Source organism: Dendrobates tinctorius, unplaced genomic scaffold (genome assembly GCF_039654945.1).
Source record: "Dendrobates tinctorius isolate UK_male_01 unplaced genomic scaffold, ASM3965494v1 ptg000270l, whole genome shotgun sequence".
Lineage (NCBI taxonomy): Eukaryota > Metazoa > Chordata > Amphibia > Anura > Dendrobatidae > Dendrobates > Dendrobates tinctorius.
In genome coordinates, this window is record NW_027361937.1 from 10725852 (window position 1) to 10752210 (window position 26359).

The 26359-nt window shown below is 44.7% G+C and overlaps 1 protein-coding gene across 3 annotated transcripts in view; it reads right to left on the reverse strand.

Moving 5' to 3' along the window:
* The window catches only part of ACSS2 (acyl-CoA synthetase short chain family member 2), a 118944-nt gene extending 94109 nt beyond the window's left edge, over positions 1–24835 (reverse strand). The window contains exons 1-3 of one of the 3 annotated variants that reach the window (XM_073559433.1): positions 24030–24835; positions 22242–22313; positions 5884–6079 (exon numbers count right to left, since the gene is read on the reverse strand). In XM_073559433.1, the coding sequence (XP_073415534.1) occupies positions 5884–6079; positions 22242–22299 (254 nt within the window). In that variant the 5' untranslated portion in view covers positions 22300–22313; positions 24030–24835. The remainder of the gene's footprint in view (positions 1–5883; positions 6080–22241; positions 22314–24029) is intronic. The other 2 variants (XM_073559430.1, XM_073559431.1) reach the window with 2 other exon arrangements.
* Positions 24836–26359: the final 1524 nt, after the last annotated feature.

Here is a 26359-nt window from a genome sequence, read left to right on the forward strand (position 1 = left end):
GTACATCATACAGTATGTCAGAAAGGGGTTAAAGTCCCGAGGGATAACCAGGTGCTTTTCTTCCCATTCTTCCAGGATCATAGCTCCAATGTGCTCGCTGACCGGTGACACTATTCCATTGAGTTCAGTCCCCCAAATATTTCATCCTATATTGTGTGAGGGACCTCTGTCTCTTCAATTTTTATATTCACTCTTACAGCCTTCAATAGGTCATCCATATTTTCGGAGAAAAACAAGACTTCTTCCTTTCCTCTGACGTCCTTGGGGAAAAATTTACTTCTCCATGCTCAGCATCTTCTTCTGAGTAGTACGAGTATGGGTACTATTTCTCCAAGGACTCCTCCATCTCCCATCTGGCACTCTTGTGATGGGAGGTGCTTGGATCTGGCTGCAGCGGCACGAGACTTGCAACGGTGCTCACCTTTATCACTAGCCAAGGACTACTCAGCTGGTGCTTATGAGCGGGGAGGATGGTTCAGACTGTGCACACCACCGATTCTGTGAGTACCCTTTTAAAGGGTCTTACCTTGTCCAGGTGGCCTTCAGATTACCCCATAGCCCTTTCAAGCGTTCCTAGTTGGAACGCACACTGCGCCACCCCGATTGAAAGTGCCCCTTTAAACCGGAAGCGTGCATCCTCAAAATGCGTCCAGCTGAAAATGCATACCATGCTGGAACACATGCTCACTTGTGCGACCGGAAGTCAGCAGCCGGCGAAGGCGGAGTCGAGAGCCCTCCGTAGAGGGAAGCAGCAACGTTTGGAGCTCCCCTGCTCCACTGACAAGCTGAGGGACCCCCACCCAGTGAGGCATCAGCGACAGAGCCTCTTTACAGCAGGATGGGAAGAGATCCAGTCCCCTCCGATCCTGCTGAGCCCCGGTAAGTATCGCGCTCCTGCACTCCTCTTGCGTGCCCTGCCCTGCTAGGGACAGGGAAAACACTGGAGGTGAGGGGGAAGGAGGGGCTTTTAACCTCTTGTGTGTTTCCTGTCCCTAGAGGATAAATAGGACTACCTCCTTTCATGCTGTCATGAGGTACATCCTGGGGAAAATGATTTTAAAATCAGAAATGTTGGCCTACTGCAATGTCCAGTAAATGTACTCAAAACTTGGTTGGGGCTCCTTTTGCATCATTTACTGCATCAATGCGACGTGGCATGGAGGCGATCAGCCTGTGGTACTGCTGGAAGCCCAGGTTGCTTTGATAGTAGCCTTCAGCTCGTCTGCATTGTTGGGTCTGGTGTCATCTTCCTCTTGACAATACCCCATAGATTCTATGGGGTTAAGGTCAGGCGAGTCTGCTGGCCAACCAAGCACAGTGACACTGTTTTAAACTAGGTATTGGTACTTTTGGCAGTGTGGACAGGTGCCAAGTCCTGCTGGAGAAATAAATTTCCATCTCCAAAAAGCTTGTTGGCAGAGGGAAGCATGAAGTACTCTAAAATTTCCTGGGAGACGGCTGTGCTTACTTTGATCTTGAACACACACAGTGAACCTACACCAGCAGATAACATGGTTCCCCAAACCATCACCGATTGTGGATACTTCACACTAGACCTCAAGCAGCTTGGACTGTGTGCATCTCCACTCTTCCTTCAGAATCTGGGACCTTGATTTCCAAATGAAATGCAAAATTTACTTTCATTTGAAAACAACACCTTGGACCACTGAGCAACAGTCCGGTTCTTTTTCTCCTTGGCACAGGTAAGACCCTTTAGGCATTCTGGTCACGAGTGGTTTGACACAAGGAATGCGACACTTGTAGCCCATGTCCTGGATGCGTCTGTGAAATGGCTCTTGAAGCAATGACTCCAGCAGCAGTCCACACCTTGTGAATCTACCAATTTTTGAATGGCCTTTTCTTAATCTTTTCAAGGCTGCTGTTATTCCGGTTGCTTGTGTCCCTTTTTCTACCACACTTTTCCCTTCCACTCAACTTTCCATTCATATGCTTGGATACAGCACTCTGAACAGCCAGCTTCTTTAGCAATGACCTTTTGCGGCTTACCCTCCTTGTGGAGTGTGTCACTGACTGCCTTCTGGATATCTGTAAAGTCAGCAGTCTTCCCCATGATTGTGGAGCCTACTGAAAGACTAAGGGACCTTTTTAAATGCTTAGGAAGACTTTGCAGGTGTTTTTGTAAATTATTCTAATTTACTGAGAAAATGTCTTTTGGGTCTTCATTGGCTATAAGCCATAATCATCAACATTAACAGAAATAAACACTTGACATAGATCACTCTGTTTGTAATGGCTCTATATATGAGTTTCACTTTTTGTATTGAAGAACTGAAATAAATTAATTTTTTGAGGATATTCTTATTTTGTGAGAAGCACTTGTAGATGTTTCATATTGCTTATGACTAATCATAAGAAGACAGTGTCATACAGGGGAGAACAGAACACACTCTCCTCTTCAATAAACTCTGCAGCTACTGTGAATATACAACACAGCAGAGTTATGCATCATCAGTGGCATAACTTGAATCAAATGCCCCCCTCCCCCTGCATGTTGGTCAGATGTATGGGTCCTTGTAGCATTCTAAATCCTATAAAGAAATGTGTTGTATACCACGATGGGGAACATTACTACATAACGGGTGAGGGGTAGACAAGTCTATTCTGGGCCCATCCTGGTAGATATGTCCCCCATCTGAGCTCATCCTGGTGTATATGCCCCCCGTTCTGCCGCTGTTTTCAATGCATTAACAAAATGTTCTACTCACCTCCTCTCCGCTCCCCCAAAGTGCAGTGTGTCCTCTTCTGAATTCAGCAGCTGACTTCAGCATGCAAGCAAAGAGCAGCGTCACTGCCATGCGTAGCCTGTGACTGGTTCGCCGTCAGTTGCCAGTGTCTGATTGGCCAGCGAAAATGTGTTGCAGCGCAGGGACCCAGCGGGTCTCTGCATCGCAATACACTTCAGCTGAATGTGGGTCCTCTTACGCACATCCAGCTGGAGCATGTGCTGGCAGGTCTCCCTCCTGCACAGGCTCAGTTGCAGTCTTTGAGATCACTAGGCCCGTGTATTATTACAAACACTTACAGATCTCATCTCATGGCAGTCAGTGTGATGGAAAGGCGGAACCTGACCGCACTCAAATGAGATGAAAGAGTTTGTAATAATGAAGCTGCTGTATATAGAAAAAAAAACCTCAGCTGTATCTCTACACAGTAGCTGCAGAGATTAGGGAGGAGAGGAGGAAGTGTCCTATTCTCCCCTGCAATCTCTGATTGATCAACCTTACGGAGGGGTGAGGGTGTTGGAGTATTATACACCACCATAGACTAATCTCTGGTAATGCTCAGATTGAACTACAACCCCTGGCAAAAATTATGGAATCACCGGCCTTGGAGGATTTTCATTCAGTTGTTTAATTTTATAGAAAAAAAAAGCAGATCACAGACATGGCACAAAACTAAAGTCAACTCAAATGGCAACTTTCTGGCTTTAAGAAACACTAAAAGAAATCAAGAACCAAAAATGTGGTAATCAGTAATGGTTACTTTTTTAAACCAAGCATAGGGAAAAAAATTATGGAATAACTCAATTCTGAGGAAAAAAAATATGGAATCATGAAAAACAAACCAACAAAAAACACTCCAACACATCACTAGTATTTTGTTGCACCACCTCTGGCTTTTATAACAGCTTGCCGTCTCTGAGGCATGGACTTAATGAGTGTCAAACAGTACTCTTCATCAATCTGGCTCCAATTTTCTCTGATTGCTCTAGCCAGATCAGTTTTGCAGGTTGGAGCCTTGCCATGGACCATTTTCTTCAACTTCCACCAAAGATTTTCAATTGGATTGAGATCCCGACTATCTGCAGGCCATGACCTTGACCTTATGTGTCTTTTTTCAAGGAATGATTTCACAGTTTTTGCTCTATGGCAGGATGCATTATCATCTTGAAAAATGATATTATCATTCCCAAACATCCTTTCAATTGGTGGGATAAGAAAAGTGTCCAAAATATCAACATAAACTTGTGCATTTATTGAAGATGTAATGACAGCCATCTCCCTAGTGCCTTTACCTGACATGCAGCCCCATATCATCACTGACTGTGGAAATTTGCATGTTCTCTTCAGGCTGTCATCTTTATAAATCTCATTGGAATGGCACCAAACAAAAGTTCAGGCATCATCACCTTACACAATGCAGATTCGCGATTCATCACTGAATATGACTTTCATTCAGTCATCCACAGTCCACAACTGCTTTTCCTTAGCCCATTGTAACCTTGTTTTTTCTGTTTAGGTGTTAATGATGGCTTTCGTTTTGCTTTTCTGTATATAAATCCCATTTCCTTTAGGCGGTTTCTTACAGTTCAGTCACAGACGTTGACTCCAGTTGCCTCCCAATCGTTCTTCATTTGTTTTGTTGTGCATTTCCTGTTTTGGAGACATATTGCTTGAAGCTTCCGGTTTTGACGCTTTGATGTCATCCTTGGTCAATCAGTATGTTTGCCTTTAACAACCTTCCCATGTTGTTTGTATTTGGTCTATATTTTAGACACAGCTGGCTGTGAACAACCAACATCTTTTGCAACATTGCATGATGATTTACCCTCTTTTTAGAGTTTGATAATCCTCTCCTTTGTTTCAATTGACTTCTCTCGTGTTGGAGCCATGATTCATATCAGTCCACTTCGTGCAACAGCTCTCCAAGGTGTGCTCACTCCCTTTTAGATGCAGACTAACGAGCAGATCTAATTTGATGCAGGTGTTAGTTTTAGATATTAAAATTTACAAGGTGATTACATAATTTTTTCCTCAGAATTGAGTGATTCCAGAATTTTTTCCCTATGCTTGGTTTAAAAAAGTAACCATTCTTGACTGCCACATTTTTTGTTCTTGATTTCTTTATGTGTTTCTTAAAGCCAGAAAGTTGCCATTTGAAATAATTTTAGTTTTGTGGCATGTCTGTGATCTGTTTTTTTCTACAAAATTAAACTGAATGAACATCCTCCAAGGCCAGTGAGTCCATAATTTTTGCCAGGTGTTGTATAACAAAATAACTACATCTAAATGCTCTGCAATGCAAAGAATCTGCAGCAGGTTGCGTTTGGCGCTGGTCGGCGCACCGTGAAAAGGACGCATGCGACGCCAAACGCATACTGCGCACGGCCTGCGCCCCCAGTGATAAAGATAGGGGACGCAGGACGCATGCAGCGTCATGCGCAGGTAGGCGGAGCTACCGGCGGAGGCGCGGCAGGGGCGAGGCTTAGCGGCGGCCGTGCACAGGCCGTCGCTGCGCTCAAAAGCGCAAATGTGAAACTAGCCTAACACACTCAAATCGATGAAAAGGAACTCATTAAAAGTAAATTTTTGTAATGACAGATACACTCTACAGGGGATGACTTATGAATAAAGAGGGGGTAGACCATACATTACAAATAAAATGGCCAACTAAGTCTTAGATGGGCAGTCAGTTCCACCATAGTCTCCCTCTATGACATACCGTATTTTTTGGATTGCAAGACATGCCCCCCTTCTCCCAAATTCAGGGGTGTGGGGGAATGGAGGTGTGTCTTCTAATCAGAATGTAGCTTACCGAGGGTCCTGCAGCATCGCCCCACACCTGTCTCCTCTAGCTTCCTGAAGCACAGACCCTACCTCCTGAGACCCTGCTCCACCGCAGCCACCCGCCAGCCTGGTAAGCTACCGTAAAAACAGACTGAGATACACCACCATTTTATTAAAACATTTTTTCTCCATTTTCGTCCCCAAAATTTTGGGTGTGTCCTATAGTCCGCAAGTAAGGTAAGATGCACAGGGGGTGCCTTACTGAAAAAATTCACTAACAGCATCTAAAAAGTTATTAACATTTGTAATGGCCAAAGATCTTTAAGTTACATCTGCCACTAAAAATATAACTTACCAATAAAACGCCACTTTATCACCCAACTTCTTGTTGTGGACATTTCTGTCAAGGACGTTGTAACATATATTGGTGACAGCTCCCTTCATCCATTCAATGTAGATCTTCCCTTTAGTAACGTCAAAGTTGTATTTAAAAAACGGCTGAGCAGGAGGAACCCGCCAGTAGAAATCATTAGCAATTTCTCCCCAAAACTCTGCAAAAGTACAAAAAATTAAAAGGTTAAAGAACAGACGTGTGCGATGAAAGATTGAACGCTACCATTTCTACATAGGACATGTACACTTAAGCAACTAAGTATTTTCTATTGTTGCAGTGCGAAATCAAAGTGCCCCCGCTGGTTATCGCTGATCGCGCGAGAACGTCCAGGACTGTTTCTCGTCGTCGGCTTCCTGTGGAGAGACGAGCGTGGAGCCGGGCGGGAGGACGCAGGATGACCTAGTGTGACAGGTAAGTAGCGACCCCCGTCCCTAGCGATGTCGCTGGTGAGATCTGCCTATGTGGCAGCTCACTAGCGACCACTTAGCGATGTACCAGCGATCCTGACCACATCATATCGCTGGTCGGGATCGCTGGTACATCGCTAAGTGTGACAGTACCCTTATCCTGGACTTTTGCAACATACTGATAAGATATGCCATAAATGTCCAAAAGATAGGGGGTCCCATCACTATCTAAAGAACAAGGCCCTGGTACTCACTGTAAGAAATGAAGAGGTGGCCACACACATATAAAGTGCGACCTGCAGTCTTTGGACATTTATGGCACATATAAATATGCCATAAATGTCCTAAATGAAAATGCCCCTTTAATAAGCTTTACAATTTAAAATATTTTATTAATCCAGCCTCTCTCCATTTATTAATAGAGCTCAGCTACAGAACTGTGAGTTTCCAATGCTACAGACTACAAATTGTGTAGCCTGATCTTGCAGTTATGGATCAGCCTAGGTTGATAGTAGTAGTAGATTGATAGTCTAAAAGCCCCTTTACATTTAGCGATGCACCAGCAATCCCGACCACGATATGACCCGGTCAGGATCGCTGGTGCATCGCTAAATGGTCGTAGTGAGCTGCCAAACAGGCAGATCTCACTAGCGATGCAGCAGCGCTCGGTGGTCGCTCTTACCTTTTAGACGCGGCGAGGGTGTCTGTCTTCCACCTGCATCCATGGCTCGCTCGTCGGCGCCAGCAGGAAGCCGCGAGGAGAAATGGACGAGGCTGATCTCGCGCGATCAGCGATAGCCAGTCGGAGGTAAGTATCACATGTAGCAATATCGCTGCTGCGTCACAAAATCGGTGACACTTTAGCGATATCGCTATGTGTAAAGCCCCCTTAAGTCCAACTCTAATTTTCTTAAACCACACATCTAAAGTGGTGCTTTAAAGTTTGTGAACCATATTAGAATTTTTAACATTTCTGCATAAAATTAACCAAAAACCACACCATAGGAGACATCAAGGAAAAAGCCACTGTTCTTCAAAAAGAGCTATAATGACCATATCCAGTTTGCTACGAATCACCTGAAAAAGCCTAAAGCCTATTGGAACAATGGTCCCAAGTCATCAAGAGGGCATGCTAGAGTCAGAGGCACACAGCTCTTAGGCTGGGTTCACATTGCATTGGGGGCATCCGTTTAATGGATCCGTTAAATGGATGTGCCTACGCATGTCATTTTTGACATCTTTTGTGGCCTAGCACTAACGTATGCGCCAACACATGGTAGCTTTTCGTTACCATGCGTTATCATGTGTTAGTCCATACAGGCCTATGCACAGCGAACACGTCCGTTTGCTGTGTACTAGACCCTACGCACCCTCGGATGCTGCAGACCGCGTTTAAGGGTGCATCATCAAGTAACGCATCATCGCTAATGCATGCTGATTACTAATAATAATTACTATTATTGCGGGCAATGGCGGCGTTAACGCTTCTGTTACATAGTGTTAGTGACGCTATGTAATGGACGCCGTCAGCACATTGCCTGAAACGCAATGTGAACCCAGCCTTAATGAATCAGGTGCATTTGAAAGGTTGCATATGTCTCGCTACAAATCTTACTCCAGTCAAGTTTTGCAGTTAGTTTTGAGGCTAGTCATAAATTAGAGCGTGCGTCGCCATGCCTCACCATGCCAGTGGTCATCCAATTTTGGTGGAGCTGAACAAATCTGGCGTGAAAAAGCCAAAAATTGCAACAGTTTTGCAACATTTTAATGCGTTTTATGTCTGTTTTCTGGCATAAACGGTTTCATGAATCACCCCTAATGTTTTATGGACAGATTATTTTTGTCTAAAGTTCTTTGGTTTAAATGAGTAGCGTTAATACTTGAAGAAAGAAAACCATTGCTTTACAGCATGAAAATCTCAATCTGGGATACATAGTGGTAATATTATAGTTTGGGCTTGTTTTGCTGCACCTGGGCCAGAACATCTTGCCATCATTGATGGAACAATGAATTCTGATTTATACCAGCAAAGTCTAAAGATAAATGTTGATCTGTCCATGAGCCAAAACCTAAATAAGAGACTGTGGAGCAAGAGAACGACGCTGTCACGGGGGCTTAGTTCAACTAAGGCTGAAATACCCGGGGCCCCTGTGGTGTCCCTTTACTAGGGGAAACCCTGTCTGACCCTCAACCCAGGGTTTTTGCTGAAGGTGCAAATGCCTGAGCCTCCGACCTTTCCTTATCTCCTGCTCAGCCCTGCACTTAACCCTCCACCCTCCACCCAGTGAGAAGTCACCACCAAAGCTCCCACACAAATAATGACAGACAGGGAGAACTTAAACTGCACTGCGCCGCACACACACAGGAATAAACAGTAATGTGAACAGGGCACAACTAAACACAAATATGGGAAGGAGAAAGGATAACGACGGATCATACGACACCAGATATGAATCTCTCTCTCTTGAACACCTCCACTCCAGACCGGAACCACTTGGTATGAAACACAAGCTATAATCGGCGACGCCCATAGGCCAGCATGACTATTTAAAGACCGTGGGCGTGACTAACCATCCAACCTGGTCTCCAGCAGGATTAACCCCCGAGAGCCTGAAGATCAGGCCGGCGCCACTGAGGCTATAGTGGCTGGAGGTGGAACTACCTCTGCCTGCCGGATGCTGTGGTGTGAACAGCGTCCGACATGACAGTACCCCGTCTTCTACGAGGGACCCCAGGGCCCTCAAGACTCATAGGACCCGGCTTGTCCGGATGACGACGGTGAAAAGAACTGACCAGCCGATCCGCATGTATGTTTGAGGCTGGAACCCAAGACCTCTCCTCTGGACCATACCCCCGCCAGTGCACCAAATACTGAAGAGTACGGCGTACTACTCGAGAGTCCACTACCTTGGCGACCTCGAACTCTAACTCGCCATCCACCATGACTGGAGGTGGCATCGGCGTCGTGTCCACCAAGCCTACCACCTTTTTCAATAAAGCCCTGTGAAACACGTTGTGTATCTTGTACACCGCGGGAAGTTCCAACCGATAAGCTACTGGGTTAATGATGGCAGAAATCCTAAAAGGCCCAATAAACCTTGGACCCAGTTTTAAAGAAGGGATTTTGAGTTTTATGTTCTTCGTAGCTAACCACACCCATTCACCCACACACAGGTCCGGACCTGGCACGCGTCTACTGTCAGCCACCCGTTTGTACCTGGCACTCATGCTCAACAAACGCTGTTTCACCCGCCTCCAGACTGATGACAATTGGGCTCCTAGCTGATCCTCCTCCGGGACACCCCCAGAGTCACCCTGACGTAAGGTACAAAACTGAGGATGTTGACCGTACACACAAAAGAATGGAGACTCTCCTGATGACTCTTGGCGGTGATTATTTAATGCGAATTCGGCCAGAGGAAGGAAAGTAGACCACTCCTCCTGGTTGTCGGACACAAAGCATCATAAATACTGTTCTAGATTTTGGTTCATGCGCTCAGTTTGTCCATTAGACTGTGGATGAAACGCCGATGAATGTGACAACTTGATCCCCAACCTTGAGCAAAAAGCTTTCCAAAACCTCGCCACAAATTGCGTACCCCTATCAGATACTATGTCAGACGGTACTCCGTGGAGTCTGACCACCTCCTTCACAAATACCTGAGCCAACGTCTTAGCATTGGGCAAAGAGGACAACGCCACAAAATGCGCCATCTTTGAAAAACGGTCAACCACCACCAGGATGACCGTGTTCCCTGCCGAGGCTGGCAAGTCAGTGATAAAATCCATGGAGATTTCTGTCCATGGCCTATTGGGTACCCCCAGAGGCTGTAGCGTGCCAGCAGGACGGGTTCGGGGTGACTTAGCCCTAGCGCACGTGATGCAAGCTGCCACGTACGAGACCACGTCCTGCCGGATTTTGGGCCACCAGAAACGACGCGATACCAGCTCTAAGGTGCCCTTCACCCCTGGGTGACCAGCCAGTACCGAATCGTGGTGTTCCTTCAACACCTTAGGCCGAAGATGCAGGGGTACAAATGATTTGTTGGCGGGAAGTCCTGGTGGTACCTCCTCTTGGGCCTCGGCAATCTCCGCCTCTACCTCAGTCGTGAGAGCCGAGACCACTACCCCTTTCTGGAGGATGGGTACCGGCTCTTCCTGAGGTTCTCCCCCCGGAAAACACCTAGACAAAGCATCCGCCTTGGTGTTTTTAGCCCCGGGACGGTACGTCACAAGAAAATTGAAACGAGTAAAAAACAATGCCCAGCGAGCCTGCCTAGGAGACAGACGCTTGGCCGACTCCAGGTAGAGCAGATTCTTATGGTCGGTGATAACTGTGACCTGGTGAGCCGCCCCCTCCAAGAAGTGTCGCCATTCCTCAAAAGCCAGTTTGATGGCCAACAACTCCCTGTTGCCGATATCATAATTCCGTTCGGCCGGCGACAACTTCTTGGAGAAGTAGGCGCATGGATGCATCTCGCTCAAGGACGAGCCTTGAGACAGTACTGCTCCCACTCCCACCTCCGACGCATCAACCTCTACCACAAAAGGTTTAGACACGTCTGGTTGCACCAGAATGGGGGCTGAAGCAAAACTATTCTTCAGACGCTCAAATGCACGTATAGCCACCTCAGGCCAGTTCGCCAGATCGGCACCCTTTTTTGTCATGTCCGTGAGCGGTTTGGCGACAGTCGAAAAGTGTTTTATAAATTTCCTATAATAATTCGCAAACCCAAGGAACCGCTGGAGTGCTTTCAGACTCTCCGGCCTCTCCCATTGCAACACCGCTTGCACCTTAGCGGTGTCCATTTTAAAACCAGCTGCGGACACAATATATCCCAAAAAGGGCAACTCCTGGACAAAAAATAAACATTTTTCCAGCTTAGCATAGAGCTGGTTCTCCCGGAGCAACTGTAACACCTGCCTAACATGCTGCAAATGAGTGTCCCGATCGCTAGAATAAATGAGGATATCATCCAGGTATACAATCACAAATCTCCCCAGGACATAAGCAAAGACATCATTAATAAAATGTTGGAAAACGGCAGGCGCGGTGGTCAACCCAAACGGCATAACCAGACTCTCAAAATGACCCTCAGGAGTGTTAAACGCCGTCTTCCACTCATCCCCCTGACGGACCCTTATGAGGTTATACGCCCCCCTGAGGTGCAGCTTGGAAAACCATTTTGCCCCCGCTACCTGGTTGAACAAATCCGGGATCAACGGCATTGGGTAGGGATCACGGATAGTAATCTGGTTTAACTCTCGGAAATCCAGACACGGGCGTAACCCCCCATCTTTCTTCTTAATGAAGAAAAACCCCGCGGCTACAGGCGAGGACGAAGGCCGGATGTGACCTTTGCTCAGACTCTCCGCGATGTAGTCTTTCAGAGCTTGTCTCTCAGGACCAGAAATATTAAACATCCTGGCCTTAGGTAATTTGGCCCCGGGTTTTAACCTAATAGCACAGTCATAGGCTCTATGTGGAGGCAGTTCTGAGCAACCCTTCTCAGAGAAAACATCCGCGAAATCCTGCAAAGCCTCCGGCAGGCTGGGCGTCACGGCGGACACACATGTGGCCAAGCAATTGTCTTGGCAGAAACCACTCCATTGTACTATGTCCTGAGTTTTCCAATCAATTACCGGGTTGTGCCTGGACAGCCATGGAAAACCCAGGACCATTTGAGCTGGGAGATTACGGAGGACCCTACATGTAACCGACTCAGAATGTAGGACCCCAATGTGGAGTTTCACCTCTGCCACAAACTCAGTAATCTCCCCTTGAGGGAGGGGAACAGCATTAATGGTCACCACCTGTATGGGGTGAGGAAGTTTTTCAATCTTAAACCCGGCGGTGTGTGCAAACTCCTCATCTATGAGATTGGTGGCGGAACCGCTATCCACAAAAACTGATATAGGTAGCTCTCTGCCGGCGACAATAACCTTGGCAGGGAGCATACATTGAGATACCATCATGGAGGATATGCATACGCTCAGTTGGGTCTCCTCCATACCCTCTGAGCTTATCAGTTTTCCGCCGGTGTGACCCTCTTAGGTAGTACCGGGCAAACGTTAACATAATGACCTCCTTTACCACAGTAGAAACATGCTCCGGACTTCCGGAGCGCGAGGCTGAACCTGTGCCACGCCAGCAATCTGCATAGGTTCAGGGGACTCATCTACTTCAACCACACCTGCACCTCTGTTTTCCCCCAGAGGTAGCGTCTCCTGTGCCCCCTGACGAAAACGGCGATCAATACGTATCACCAAACTCATGGCAGACTCCAATGATGCCGGAGTCTCATACATCAGGAGGGCTTGTTTCACCCTCCCTGATACCCCATGAATAAACTGGCTCCGCAGTGCTGGGTCATTCCACTGTGTGTCTACAGCCCAGCGGCGAAATTCCGAACAATAGTCTTCTGCCAAGCGCTCCCCCTGGCGGAGGGCGCGGATTTTAGATTCCGCTAGAGCCTGTCGGTCAGGGTCATCGTAAATGAGCCCGAGGGCAGAAAAAACATTATCGACCGAATGAAATGTAGCAGAGTCAGGTGGTAAGGAAAATGCCCATGCTTGGGGGTCACCACTCAGTAATGACAACACCAGCCCTACTCGCTGGGCCTCATTACCTGAGGATATTGGCCGCATGCGGAAGTATAATTTGCAGGCCTCCCGAAATACGACAAATTTGCTGCGATCGCCTGAAAATCGTTCTGGCAGCGGAAACTTCGGCTCTGCACCGATACCTGCAGATGCCGTTTGCACCTTTGCTACTACCAGGCCCTGCTGCTGAACTGCCCCATTCAACTCGGAGACCTGTATGGACAGCGCCGCCAACTGGCGGGTTATGGAATCTAATGGATCCATGGACTCCTGAAAAAATGTGGGCCGATTATAATGTCACGGGGGCTTAGTTCAACTAAGGCTGAAATACCCGGGGCCCCTGTGGTGTCCCTTTACTAGGGGAAACCCTGTCTGACCCTCAACCCAGGGTTTTTGCTGAAGGTGCAAATGCCTGAGCCTCCGACCTTTCCTTATCTCCTGCTCAGCCCTGCACTTAACCCTCCACCCTCCACCCAGTGAGAAGTCACCACCAAAGCTCCCACACAAATAATGACAGACAGGGAGAACTTAAACTGCACTGCGCCGCACACACACAGGAATAAACAGTAATGTGAACAGGGCACAACTAAACACAAATATGGGAAGGAGAAAGGATAACGACGGATCATACGACACCAGATATGAATCTCTCTCTCTTGAACACCTCCACTCCAGACCGGAACCACTTGGTATGAAACACAAGCTATAATCGGCGACGCCCATAGGCCAGCATGACTATTTAAAGACCGTGGGCGTGACTAACCATCCAACCTGGTCTCCAGCAGGATTAACCCCCGAGAGCCTGAAGATCAGGCCGGCGCCACTGAGGCTATAGTGGCTGGAGGTGGAACTACCTCTGCCTGCCGGATGCTGTGGTGTGAACAGCGTCCGACATGACAGACGCATAGCAGAAATCGTTGTAAATAATATTGGCTAAAAAAGATAAAGGTTAAACTTTTGGAATAGCCAAGCAAAGTCCTGACGATAATCCAATAGAAATGTTGGTGAAAAGACTTGAAACAAGCACTCATGGGAGAAAACACACCAACATAACAGTGCTTGAATTGTTATTAATTTATATTAATAAACTTTTGTATTTTTTGGCATATTTTGAACTCAGTTTTCTTCTTGCTTTGTATAAGAGTTTAAGCTGTATTTCAGGAGGAATGGGATAATAATTCTCCCAATTGATGTGCAGACCTAATGAAAAGTTACTAGAAACATTTGCATGCAGTTAACACTGCACAGGGGAGGGGGTGGCACGAGACTGAAGGCAAAGTTCACATATTTTGGGCATTCACTGACATGTGACATTGCATTCATTTTTATCAAGAAAAACATTTTTTACTCATTTTCTTTATTTGGTTCTCTATTTACTTTTAGGACTTGTGATGTACGGTAGTTTTATTCATGTATGGCAAAATATAAAGGGTTCACAAACTTTCAAGTACTACTGTATATACGTATTTAAGAGAAAATAAATCTGTGTGGCTCCATGCAAAAATAGGGGAACATGCAAGTACAGTATAACAGTCAATAAAAGGCTATGGATAAAATATTCCACATCTGTTCTAACATTTCATATCCTTAATTGACCACTTGAAAAAGACTCAAGTATTTAACCTTTTCACAAAGTGCAGTAGTCAACTTTTTCAATAATAAAAAAAAATAAATTTGATTAGGAAAGGATCTTAAGATTTTCATGTATAATGGATGCAAAAAGTTTTATAGTCTCTTTCGCTCTGTAATAAACAGTCATTCATTTAGTCACCCGTGATTCTTTCCAATACCAAAAATTGGTTAAAACAAAGAAATTGACTGTTGGAGATGGCTGATGCCAATAATCCTGTGATTGATGGCTCTGATTTGTTTTGATGGAAAATAAAACAAATCTACAGCTCAGCTGCTAGTGACAATCACTGATCTTCAAGGCCCTGTGAAACTGTATTGGATGACTCTAATGTGTTTTTACTTATTGGAGTATTCCAGCCTAAATATATTATTACCTATTTGCCAACAGCCAGAAAAAAGGACGTGTCCCTCGTTCTCTGTGCCTGAAAGACCATAGACAAGAGGAGTTAAAGAGGTGGTCTGCAACTAACATTTATTGAACTATTAAATGTCTGTGTTTAATGTAATAACTGTCACGATCCATTTTTGGATCTGTGTCAGAGTCTGGATTCTCTTATATAAACCTTTTTCCTTTGACGCCCCCGGTGGCCGCTGGTGTTACTAGAAGTTTAGTTAGTCTGCTGGTGGGTTTTTGCCCCCAGTAGCCGCTGGTGTAATTGCATGGCTGGTCTGAGGCAGGTGGCAACCACCCCCACCTTCCTACATAAGCTCACCAGCTAACTGTTGGTGATATTGTTCCTCTTTAGAGACCAACCAAGCTGGAGTTCAGGAGCTGACAGAGTTCTGTGGTGCTTCAGTTGTATGCTGTTTTCAAGTGGCTAACTCTGCTGTTCTGGAGCATTGCAGCAGAGCAAGCCAAGTCTTGTATTTTAGTTCATTTAACCCCGAGGTGTCTGTATTATCTTTTCATTGGTTTTTGGTGCAGTTTACTTTATTCCCTGTCTCACCTCCTGGGGAGTGGATTGGGGGTTTAGCTCAGGGATAAACAGGAGGTAGGGACAGGTCGGGGACTTGGGCCTCACTACCATCAAGTGTACCCCCAAGTTAAGGAAAGTCAGGGCACCCCATTAGACTGAGGGGCTGTGCAGGGGCCCTGGTTCCACGTCTCCTGTTTTCCCACTTCTGCCCCGTGACATTAACATATTATGAAAGAATAGATTAATTAAAATTTCCCTATTGTTCCCTCATTATGCTACCTGCTTTTTTTTTTTTTAACTCCTTCCTTTTTGATGATACTTCGTTGGAGAACTCCCTCTGCATCATGGGATTCTCAAACGAGTCGATAATAAGAAGGCAGAGGCTGCAGTCACTACTGCCCCAGCCTAAAACGAAGCGTCATCAGTGACATTCATTTGAGGGGCTGGTGTAGTCCCTGCTGTCATTTCTGACATATGATTAGTAGAATTTTGTCACTATGCAATATTTTTCTTAATGCACATCAACAGTGCGCTCCCTCACCCACTCCGAGAAGTGACGAAAGTGCATCGTCAGTGCACATTGTAGGAGAAAACCCGGCGAGCATTACAATGTGCATCGACTAATAAATGTCTGATAAGGAACACCCCCTCTAACTTCTCTTGGCTATGGACTTTCAGGCATGGATAATGGGGGACAAATCCTTTCTTCTGGTTATTGCTGAATAAGTAATTTATGGCTGTCATTCAGAGCCAGGGGCCCAGATACAGCCTCTGCTCTCTTCACGCCGAGAGGTGACAAAAATAATGTGTCGCAGTCGCTATTAACCTGGAGACTAACCACTTTAAGGGGTCAGACAGCACAGAATTACTTCAAATCAAGTACAAGCATTCAGTGCACCCTTGAGGTTGGTAAACATTTAAGTGCACTTTATGACCTACTAGTTTTCCCGATATCTCAACCCTTCTCTGGCCTTATAAAGTCAGAGCTGTCAATCTAAAGCCCCCTTCACACATAGCGAGATCGCTAGCGATATCGCTAAAGCGTCACCGATCTAGTGACGCAACAGCAATATCGCTAGCAATCTCGCTACATGTGACACTAGCCTCCGACCGGACCCCCCCCCCCCCCCCGCTATCGTTGATCGTGTGAGATCGTCCTGTCCATTTCTCGTCGTCGGCTTCCTGCTGGCGCCGACGAGCAACTCCATGGACGCGGGAGGAAGTAGTCAGCAGAGCTGCCGTCTGACAGGCAAGTAACGACTGCTGACCTCTGCTGCATCGCTGGTGAGATCTGCCTGTTTGGCAGCTCACTAGCGACCATTTATCGATGCACCAGCGATCCTGACTGGGTCGTATCGTTGTCGGGATCGCTGGTGCATCGCTAAATGTAACGGGACCTTAAGAAGAGGGTGAAAATAAAGGTAATACAAGGAGCTGGGAAGGTGTATTTAAATGTTTGGTCCCACTGTGATGTGCTATCTGTACTTTATTTGAACAGTCAATCTATGCTAATAGACTCCCTTGAGAATATTTAAAGCGGTTGCATGAGATTAGAGAAGCAGACTTTTTTTTTTTACTTTACACTAAATCACTCTTGTCCATGGGCTGTGCTTGGTATTTCTGTTAAAGAGAGAACAGAGCCAACCTACAATATCAGTAAGGCCTCTTTCACACATCCTGATATTTCCAGTACCGGAAAACATCGGTACCGGAGATATCCGTGTCAGTGTGTAGTACGTGTGGCACACGTGTGGCAACCATGTGCCGCATCAGTACCACACGGACAGCCGCCGGGGAAGAAGCTCTACAGTAAGCGCTGTTCCCCGGCGGTAGGTGCTGAAGACGGTGCTAATCATTCTCCCCTGTTCTGCCGGCGATCAGCGCGAGCAGGGGAGAATGATGAGAATTATATTAACCCCTTTCTGACATCAGACGTACTATCCCGTCCATGGGACCCGGGCCCCTATGCCCATGGACGGGATAGTACGTCTAGCGCGATCAGCAGCGCCCACGTGGTGAGCGCCGCTGATCGCGGCCGGGTGTCAGCTGATTATCACAGCTGACACCCGGCACAATGTGTCAGGGGCGGTCACGGGCAGCCCCCGACACGTTAACCCCTTGCACACTGCGATCAAACACGATCGCGGTGTACCGGGGGTTAAAGGGAAGCATCGGCAGGGAGGGGGCTCCTTGCGTGCTTCCCTGAGACCCCCACAGCAGCGTAATGTGCAGCGCTGCTGCGGGGGGCTCTTTCCCTGCAGGTCCCTGGATTCAAGATGGCGACTGGGACCTTCAGGGGCCTGCAGGGAACTGGCTTCCTCAGTGCCTGCAAAGCGCAGGCAAGGAGGAAACCTGCACACTGCCTGTGACAGATTGCTGATCTGTCACAGTGATCTGTGATGTGACAGATCAGCGATCTGTCACAGGACAGTGATGTCCCCCCCGGGACAAACTAATAAAGTTAAAAAAAAAAAAAAAATGTATAAATAAATTTTTTTATAAAAATCGCTAAATAAATTAAAAAAAAAAAAAAAAAAAAAAAAATATTCCCTAATAAATTCATTTTTTGGAAAAAAAAACAAAAACAATAGAAGTACACATATTTGGTATCGCCACGTCCGTACCGACCTGCCCTATAAAACTGTCCCATTAGTTAACCCCTTTAGCGAACCCCTTACAAAATAAAAATAAAAAACGAAGCAAAAAATAATCATTTATCATACCGCCGAACAAAAAGTGCAATAACGCGCAATCAAAAAGACACATATAAATATCCATGGTCCCGCAAAAAACGAGCTGCCACACAGCATCATCAGAGAAAAAAAATAAAAAAGTTATAGCTCACAGAATAAAGAGATGCAAAAATAATTATTTTTTATATAAAATTGTTTTTATTGCATAAAAGCGCCAAAACATAAAAAAATGACAAATGAGGTATCGCTATAACCGTACTGATCCGAAGAATAAAACCGCTTTATCAATTTTACCGCACGTGGAACGGTGTAAACGCACCCCCCAAAAGAAATTCATGAAACGCAGGTTTTTGTTCATTCGGTGTCCCAAAAATCGGAATAAAAAGCGATCAAAAAATGTCACGTGCCCGAAAATGGTACCTATTAAAACGTCAACTCGTCCCACAAAAAATAAGACCTCACATGACTCGGTGGGTCAAAATACGGAAAAATTATAGCTCTCAATATGTGGTGATGCAAAAACTATTTTTACAATAAAAAGCGTCTTTTAGCGTGTGACAGCCGCCAAGTATAAAAACCGCCATAAATAGGAAATCAAAACCCCCCGCTATCACCCCCTTAGTTAGGGAAAAATAATAAAATATAAAAAAATGTATTTATTTCCATTTTCCCTTTAGGGTTAGGGCTGAGATTAGGGTTAGGGGTGTGTTGGGGTTAGGGTTGGAGTTAGAACTGGGGGTTTCCACTGTTTGGGCACATCAGGTGCTCTCTAAACGCAACATGGCGTCTGATCTCAATTCCAGCCAATTCTGCGTTGAAAAGGTCAAATGGTGCTCCTTCCCTTCCAAGCTCTGCCATGCGCCCAAACAGTGTTTTACCCCCACATATGGGGTATCAGCCTACTCAGGACAAATTGCAAAACAACTTTTGGGGTCCTATTTCTCCTGTTGCCCTTAGGAAAATAAAAAATTGTGGGCAAAAATATCATTTTTGTGGGAAAAAAAAAATGTTTTTATTTTCACGCCCGGGCGTGATAAACTTCTGTGAAGCCCTTTGGGGTTCAAAGTGCTCACCACACACATAGATAAGTTCCTTAGGGGGTCTAGTTTCCAAAATGGTGTCATTTGTGGGGGGTTTCCACTGTTTAGGTACATCAGGGGCTCTCCAAAGGCAGCATGACACCCGCAGACCATTCCATCAAAGTCAGCATTCCAAAACGTCACTACTTCCCTTCCGAGTCCCAACGTGTGCTCATACAGTAGTTTTCTCCCACATATGGGGTATCAGGGTACTCAGGACAAATTGGACAACTTTTGGGTCCATTTTCTCCTGGTACCCGTGGGAAAATAAAAAATGGGGACTAAATGATCATGTTTGTGGAAAAAATACGATTTTTTTATTTTCACGCCCGGGCGTTATAAACTTCTGTGAAGCACTGGGGGAGTTCAAAGTGCTCACCACACATCTAGATAAGTTCCTTGGGGGGGGGGGGTCTAGTTTCCAAAATGGTGTCATTTGTGGGGGGTTTCCACTGTTTTGGTACATCAGGGGCTTTCCAAACGCAACATGATGTCCGATCTCAATTCCAGCCAAAAAGTCAAATGGCGCCGCTTCCCTTCCGAGCTCTGCCATGAGCCCAAATAGTCGTTTACACCCACATATGGGGTATCAGCATACTCAGGACAAATTGCACAATAACTTTTAAGGTCCTGTTACCCTTGGGAAAGTAAGAATTGAGGGTGAAAAGATCATTTTTGTGGAAAAAATATGATTTTATAATTGTACGGCTGTACGTTATAAACTTCTGGGAAACCCTTGGGGGTTCTAAGTTCTCACCAAACATCTAGATAAGTTCCTTGGGGGGGGGGGTCTAGTTTCCAAAATGGGATCACTTGTGGGGGGTTTCCACTGTTTAGGTACATCAGGGGCTCTCCAAACGTGACATGGCGTCCGAACAGAACTCCAGCCAATTTTGCATTGAAAAAAGTCATATGGCGCTCCTTCTCTTTTGAGCTCTGCCATGCACCGAAACAGTGGTTCCCCCCCCATGTATCAGGTATCAGCGTACTCAGGACAAATTGCACAATAACTTTTCCAGTCCAATTTCTCCTTTTACCCTTGGTAAAATAAAAAAAATTGAATCTGATATTTTTTTTGTGAAAAAAAAGTTAAAATGTTTATTTTTTTTTTTTAAATATTCAAAAAAATTCCTGTGAAGCACCTGAAGGGTTAATAAACTTCTTGAATGTGGTTTTGAGAACCTTGAGGGGTGCAGTGTTTAGAATGGTGTCTCTTTTGGGTATTTTCTATCATATAGACTCCTCAAAGTGGCTTCAAATGTGATGTGGTCCCTAAAAATAAAATGGTGTTGTCAAAATGAGAAATCGCTGGTCAACTTTTAACCCTTATAACTTCCTAACAAAAAAAAATTGGTTCCAAAATTGTGCTGATGTCAAGTAAACATGTGGGAAGTGTTACTTAAGTGTTTTGTGTGCCGTATCTGTGATTTAAGGGCATAAAAATTCAAAGTTGGAAAATTGCGAAATTTTCAACATTTTCGCCAAATTTCCGTTTTTTTCACAAACAAACGTAAGTTATATGAATGAAATTTTACCACTAACATGAAGTACAATATGTCACTAGAAAACAATGTCAGAATCACCGGGATCCATGGAAGCGTTTCAGAGTTATTACCTCAAAGGGACAGTGGTCAGAATTGTAAAAATTGGCCCGGTCATGAACGTGCAAACCACCCTTGGGGGTGTAGGGGTTAAAGTCCAAAAGTGGACAGCAGGTAGGGGCCTTTGGGACAATTACTCCCATCATACGACACTTGCTGCCGCTAATAACAGTGACAGGAGGAGCGGTTGATCGGGGTTTTCCCTCAGCCGCCACCTGTGAGCTAATGAAATAAATGAATGAGAAACTCGATGTGCATTCCCCTTATTTTCTTCAACCAAAGAGGCAAAACTCACAGCTGGGGACTGTAACCCTCAGCTGTCAGCTTCAGCAAGGTTGGTTATCAAGAATAGAGGGGTCCCCACGCTGTATTTTTTAAAATTATTTAAATAAATAACTTGAAAAACCGACGTGGGGTCCCCACATCGGGTTTTTCATTCATTTATTTCATTAGACATTGCTGTTATTAGCGGCAGCAATTGTCAGATGGTGGAAGTAATTTTCCCAAAAGCCCCCACCTACTGTCATCTTTCAAACTTTAATATAACTCATCATTCTCCCCTGATCGCCGGCAGAGCAGGGGAGAATGATGAGCAGTCTTCAGCACCTGCTGCAGGGGAACAGCACTTACTGTAGCGCTTCTTTCCCGGCGCTGATGCGTGTCACACGGAGGACATTTTGCCATCCGTGCTGACGGTAAAAAGCGGACATGTCAGTGAGTTTTGTCCACGGACACACGGTCCGTGGAAAGACACTGACATGTGCATAAACCCATTCATTTCTTAGAGTAACAAAGCGGACCACTTATATCCAATTCCATACAACCTCTTATTTTGGCATTGTGAGGTTCCACACACAAAGATACACATTTCTATGACACTTGTTTTCATTGTGATGCCCTTGAATCTGACACATTTGTTTCAACCTGAGCTAGAGAAACGATTATGAATGGTCTGGTCTGTTAGCTACAATTGTTTGGACATAAATAACCAGAGTACTGAATGAATACATATGTTGCAATACTTACCACACCCAACTAGAAAAAAGGTGAAGGAGCTTCCAATATTTACAATCAAAATAACTGTATGTCGATAAATATGGTCTCCTGAGTTCTAATTAGCAATGACTGCTAACATTTTGTCTCATTTATGAATGGGGGGTGGCTGTGCCAGTGATGGAAAAATCATGAGTGATCTAGCTAGCATTGTACGATGCAATGTTGGCCTTTCCACTCCCATGTACAGCACCAGTTACTAATGTTATTACCAAAGTAAATCACAAGGAGGAGTAAAAATATATATATTTATTTACAGGGACTAAAGACTCAACAACAAAACTTGCAAAAAAAGATGGATAAAGCGGTCTAATCCATATTGCTCGCACAATACCTATCCTTTGTTGGGCTTCATTCAGACATCCTTTTCCACAGATAGAGAGTGTAATCATTATAGTCTATGGGACTTTTGCCGAGCATGGAAAAAAAAAAAAAAATAGCATGTCATTTTTTATTCGAATCATGGATTAAATTCCTCATTATAAATCAAACGGTTCTGTGAAAACCTCGGGCTGCACAATGTTTTTCGTTTTTTTTTTTTTTTTATTATGCACACAAGTAAAACTGATGGAACACTGATCGGAAAGTCTGAGCACACACTGATCCAACCAAAAATGATAACTGGCCTTTTTTTTTCTTCCACATACAAGAAAAATAAATGGTTAACTAAAGGAGGCCTTAGGTAAGCTTATGTTTATCCTATTGAAAAAGTGAATATTTTATGGGGAAACTCTGACCAGGTGTAAGGAAACCCAGATAGAAACATTGAATAAAGAAGCATCAATTTTAAACACTGAAAGAAAATGCAGACTGGAAACCATAAAGGGTCCCAGAATGTCAATGCCGCAGAAATCAACAAAATGTGTGTATATAAATAATATAATACACAACTAAAAGCTAGAAAAAAAAAAACATTTTGAAAGCAGAATAGCATCTATTTGCTATGTACAGATGGGTGTGGTAAGTACAATGAAGCTGGTCACATATTAGGGGTCTCGTTAAATGTATCTGTATATATTGGAATATATGCAATTACATACGATGCCACCACACACAGATTGAACCTTTTTTTCCTCTAGCTGCATTAATAGATGTCAAAAATTGTGAATATATTTACTCATTGTTATAGTAACATTGCACTACTTATGCTATGACAAAATTACTATAATGACATTTCATGTTAGGTTCTCACGTGTATGTCTGCAGACAACCGACCTATGAAAGTGTGCGCCATACATTTGCCTGAATTTTGATGTATAGGTCCATATTTATATATTTTGTAAAAAGCAAAAGTATCCATTTTTGTTCTTTTCCCAACTAGCTTTGAATGGCATACACAGGACAACATTTACCGTATGTTTTAAATGTAATGAAACATACGTTTAAATAGGTCTCCCCTTTAGAATAATGAGAAAAAAAAAATACATATATGTCTTTCTTTCATCCATTCTTTTGGGACCAAAAACAAAAAATAATTTTTTGCACATCCAAATAAGTGTAATATGACTTAAACCTGACAAAAGGTAGTCAAACGTTATTTTGACCACATTTTGCCCTTTTCAGTCTATGAATCTGCTGCCAAATACATTGGGATAGTTTTAAGCAATTCTAACTTATATGTCCAGAAGAATTCCCCATATTAAGCCTCATTCAGACATCCGTTGTTTTTCTGTGTACCAAAAAGTGATCCAAGTTCCATCAGTTTTACTATCAGCGATTTTCACGCATGAAAAAAAAAAAAAAAAAAAAAAAAAAAAAAAAGAAGTGTTTCAAAGCTTCTCCTATCCGTGACAATGGTAATCATTGACAACACATTGATGCCATCTGCGTGATGTTGGCGATTTTCATGGACCCACAGACGTGTATGGGTAATTTTGATCCGTTATTCCAATAAAAAACGAATGTCTCTGATTTTTTTTTATGTAGTCACACAGTTTGCAAAAAAAAAAAGCAACATGAACAATGTTCTATCTGTAAAGATCAGACAGAACACGTACACGATTCATGGACATCTAAATGAGGCCTTAATATCCCATCAGAATCCCCCAGATGACCATCCTTACTAATGTGACTGACATGGATCACGAGACCCCAATGTACAGTAACATAAGACACCACTCACCGCTGGGTTCTCGCACCGATCTCCCATACATTTCTTGATATTTCTGAAACGACGGGACGTGTGCGGCGGCGGCGACCTCTGGCGCAGGAGGGAACACATCTGGAGTAGACATGACAGCTAGATTGCAAATACTAAGCTGAGCTCTGCTGAATGGGACCAAAAAAAGGGAAAAGTGTCTCTTATATCAAATGTTAATATCCTAAAATATTGAGTTTATCATATGCATAAAAAAAAAATAAAAATCTCAAAAAGTCTTAATATGAGCCAGGAAGAGCCCGCAGTGCCAGCAGGAGCATGCAATGCCCTCTACAAGTGCGGACGGTCCCGGCACCACCGTCCCATAAGGCACAGCCGTCACTAAAAACACACAAGTCTAAAATGTCCTAAAATATCAATATTTGCAAATTGGAGCTCAATGGAAAAGCCTGGCAGAGTCACAGCCCGCGGAAAGTAGTGACACAAGGGAAGTTTCATTCAGTCCCCTCAGCCACAGAAAGGTGACAGACACTTGGCGAGTGCACTATGCAAAGAGACAGCTGAGGAAAAGGGAGCCGCAAGAAGGAGCCTCCGCGGGGTGACCGTGTCCTCTGAGGGAGAGAGCGAAGTGTCAGTGTGCGGGCTGCACCGTGCACAGGAGGCGTGCGGAGTCCTTCCTCATGTCCAGGCTTGACCCTACAGAGGAGGAGGCTTCAAGACACACAAAGAAGCGGCGCCTGAGTGCTGAACTGCTCTATGGCGACGCCTGCTGTCCGGAGGAGCGCACAGCCGCTCTTCTCACAGGCCATGGCGCTCACTGCTCGGTCACACATGGGTGTGGTTGTAGATAAATAGAGGCGTTGTGAGTGCAGAAAGTATGGAGAGCAGGAACCACAAACACCACACACAGCGCTCGTCCTATGTCACTGCTGCGGCCTGTTCTGTCATGAAGAATTCTAGTCAGATGTTATATCTCTGATTACTAACTAATCCGTCACCTCAGCTCCCAGCTCATGGGGTACTCAGGATCAAAACTGGGGGGGTTCAGGTTGTAACATTTTAGAACGAAAATGAACAAATGACCGCCATACACAACACAATCTCCCATACCAAGAACAATAAGGACACAAAACCGGACTCCTTCCCAGAAAACGCGTGTTTTTATCTGCGTTTTCCGCACGTTTTTGCTAAAAAAAACGCGCGTTTTTGATGCGTTTGTTTCTACGCATCTTCTGGACCATAGGAAATAGCTAAAAACGCGGACTAAGCCGCAAAATTAATGAACATGCTGCGTTTTTAGCCGCTAAGCATTTCGTTAGCGGTAAAAAAACGCATCCATTGGCACAAAAAGGCCAAAAGTCATTAACATTAATGGGAAGCTTATTTTAAGCGTTTTTGAAGCGGTTTGACCCCTAAAAACACTTCAAAAACGCTACTGTGGGCACACAGCCTAAGGCTGTGTTCACACACAGCGTTTTTTTCCCGCGGTTTCCCGCGGATTTACCAAAAAAACGCTTAAAAGAAGCTTCCCATTCATTTTAATGCACTTTGCACTTTTTGTGCATATTGATGTGCTTTTTTTCCACGAAAAAAAAGGCTTTGCGGTAAAAAAAACGCAGCATGCTCATTAATTTCGTGGAAAATTCCGCATTTCTAGCTATTTAGAAAATGTGTCTGGGGAAGCGTGGAAAAAAATCGCAGAAAAAACGCGAGTTTTCTGGGAAGGAGTCCGGTTTTTATGCAGAAATGTTCTGCATACGTGTGCACATAGCCTAATACCAGATACAGGGAAGAAATGGCACCACACCATAACTAGACTACATATTCCACCTCATAGTGACCAAAAAATACCACATACTATGGGTAAATACCACCACACAGTGATTTAATACTACCATACTGATCATGAATACAAACCACAATTAGTACCAACACAGTTATTACCACGAGTGCCATTATACACAGAAGCTCTGTATATAGGGTATAGGTAATACTGTGAGCACCAGTGACTAGTGATGGGCGAGCAGTAAAATGCTTGGGTCGAGCACATTGGTATACTCGGGTACTCGGACAGAACAACGAGCCCAATGTGTCTATGGGAAACCCGAGCATTTTTACCGCGATCCCCCTGGAGGTCCTTTCAAGGTGTAAAAACATGTGAAAATTATTGAAACACTGCTCAGATGACACAGGGACATCATGTGGATCGCCCCTGGAAGCATTCCTGGCTCCTAGTTCACAGCTTTAAACAATGTTTTTCAGAGTTTCACACCTTTTTTACAGGCGCACCAAAAAAACACACCAAAACGAAACCAAAACGGATTTTGGTTTCGTCTTGCGGGGGTCTGTGCGGG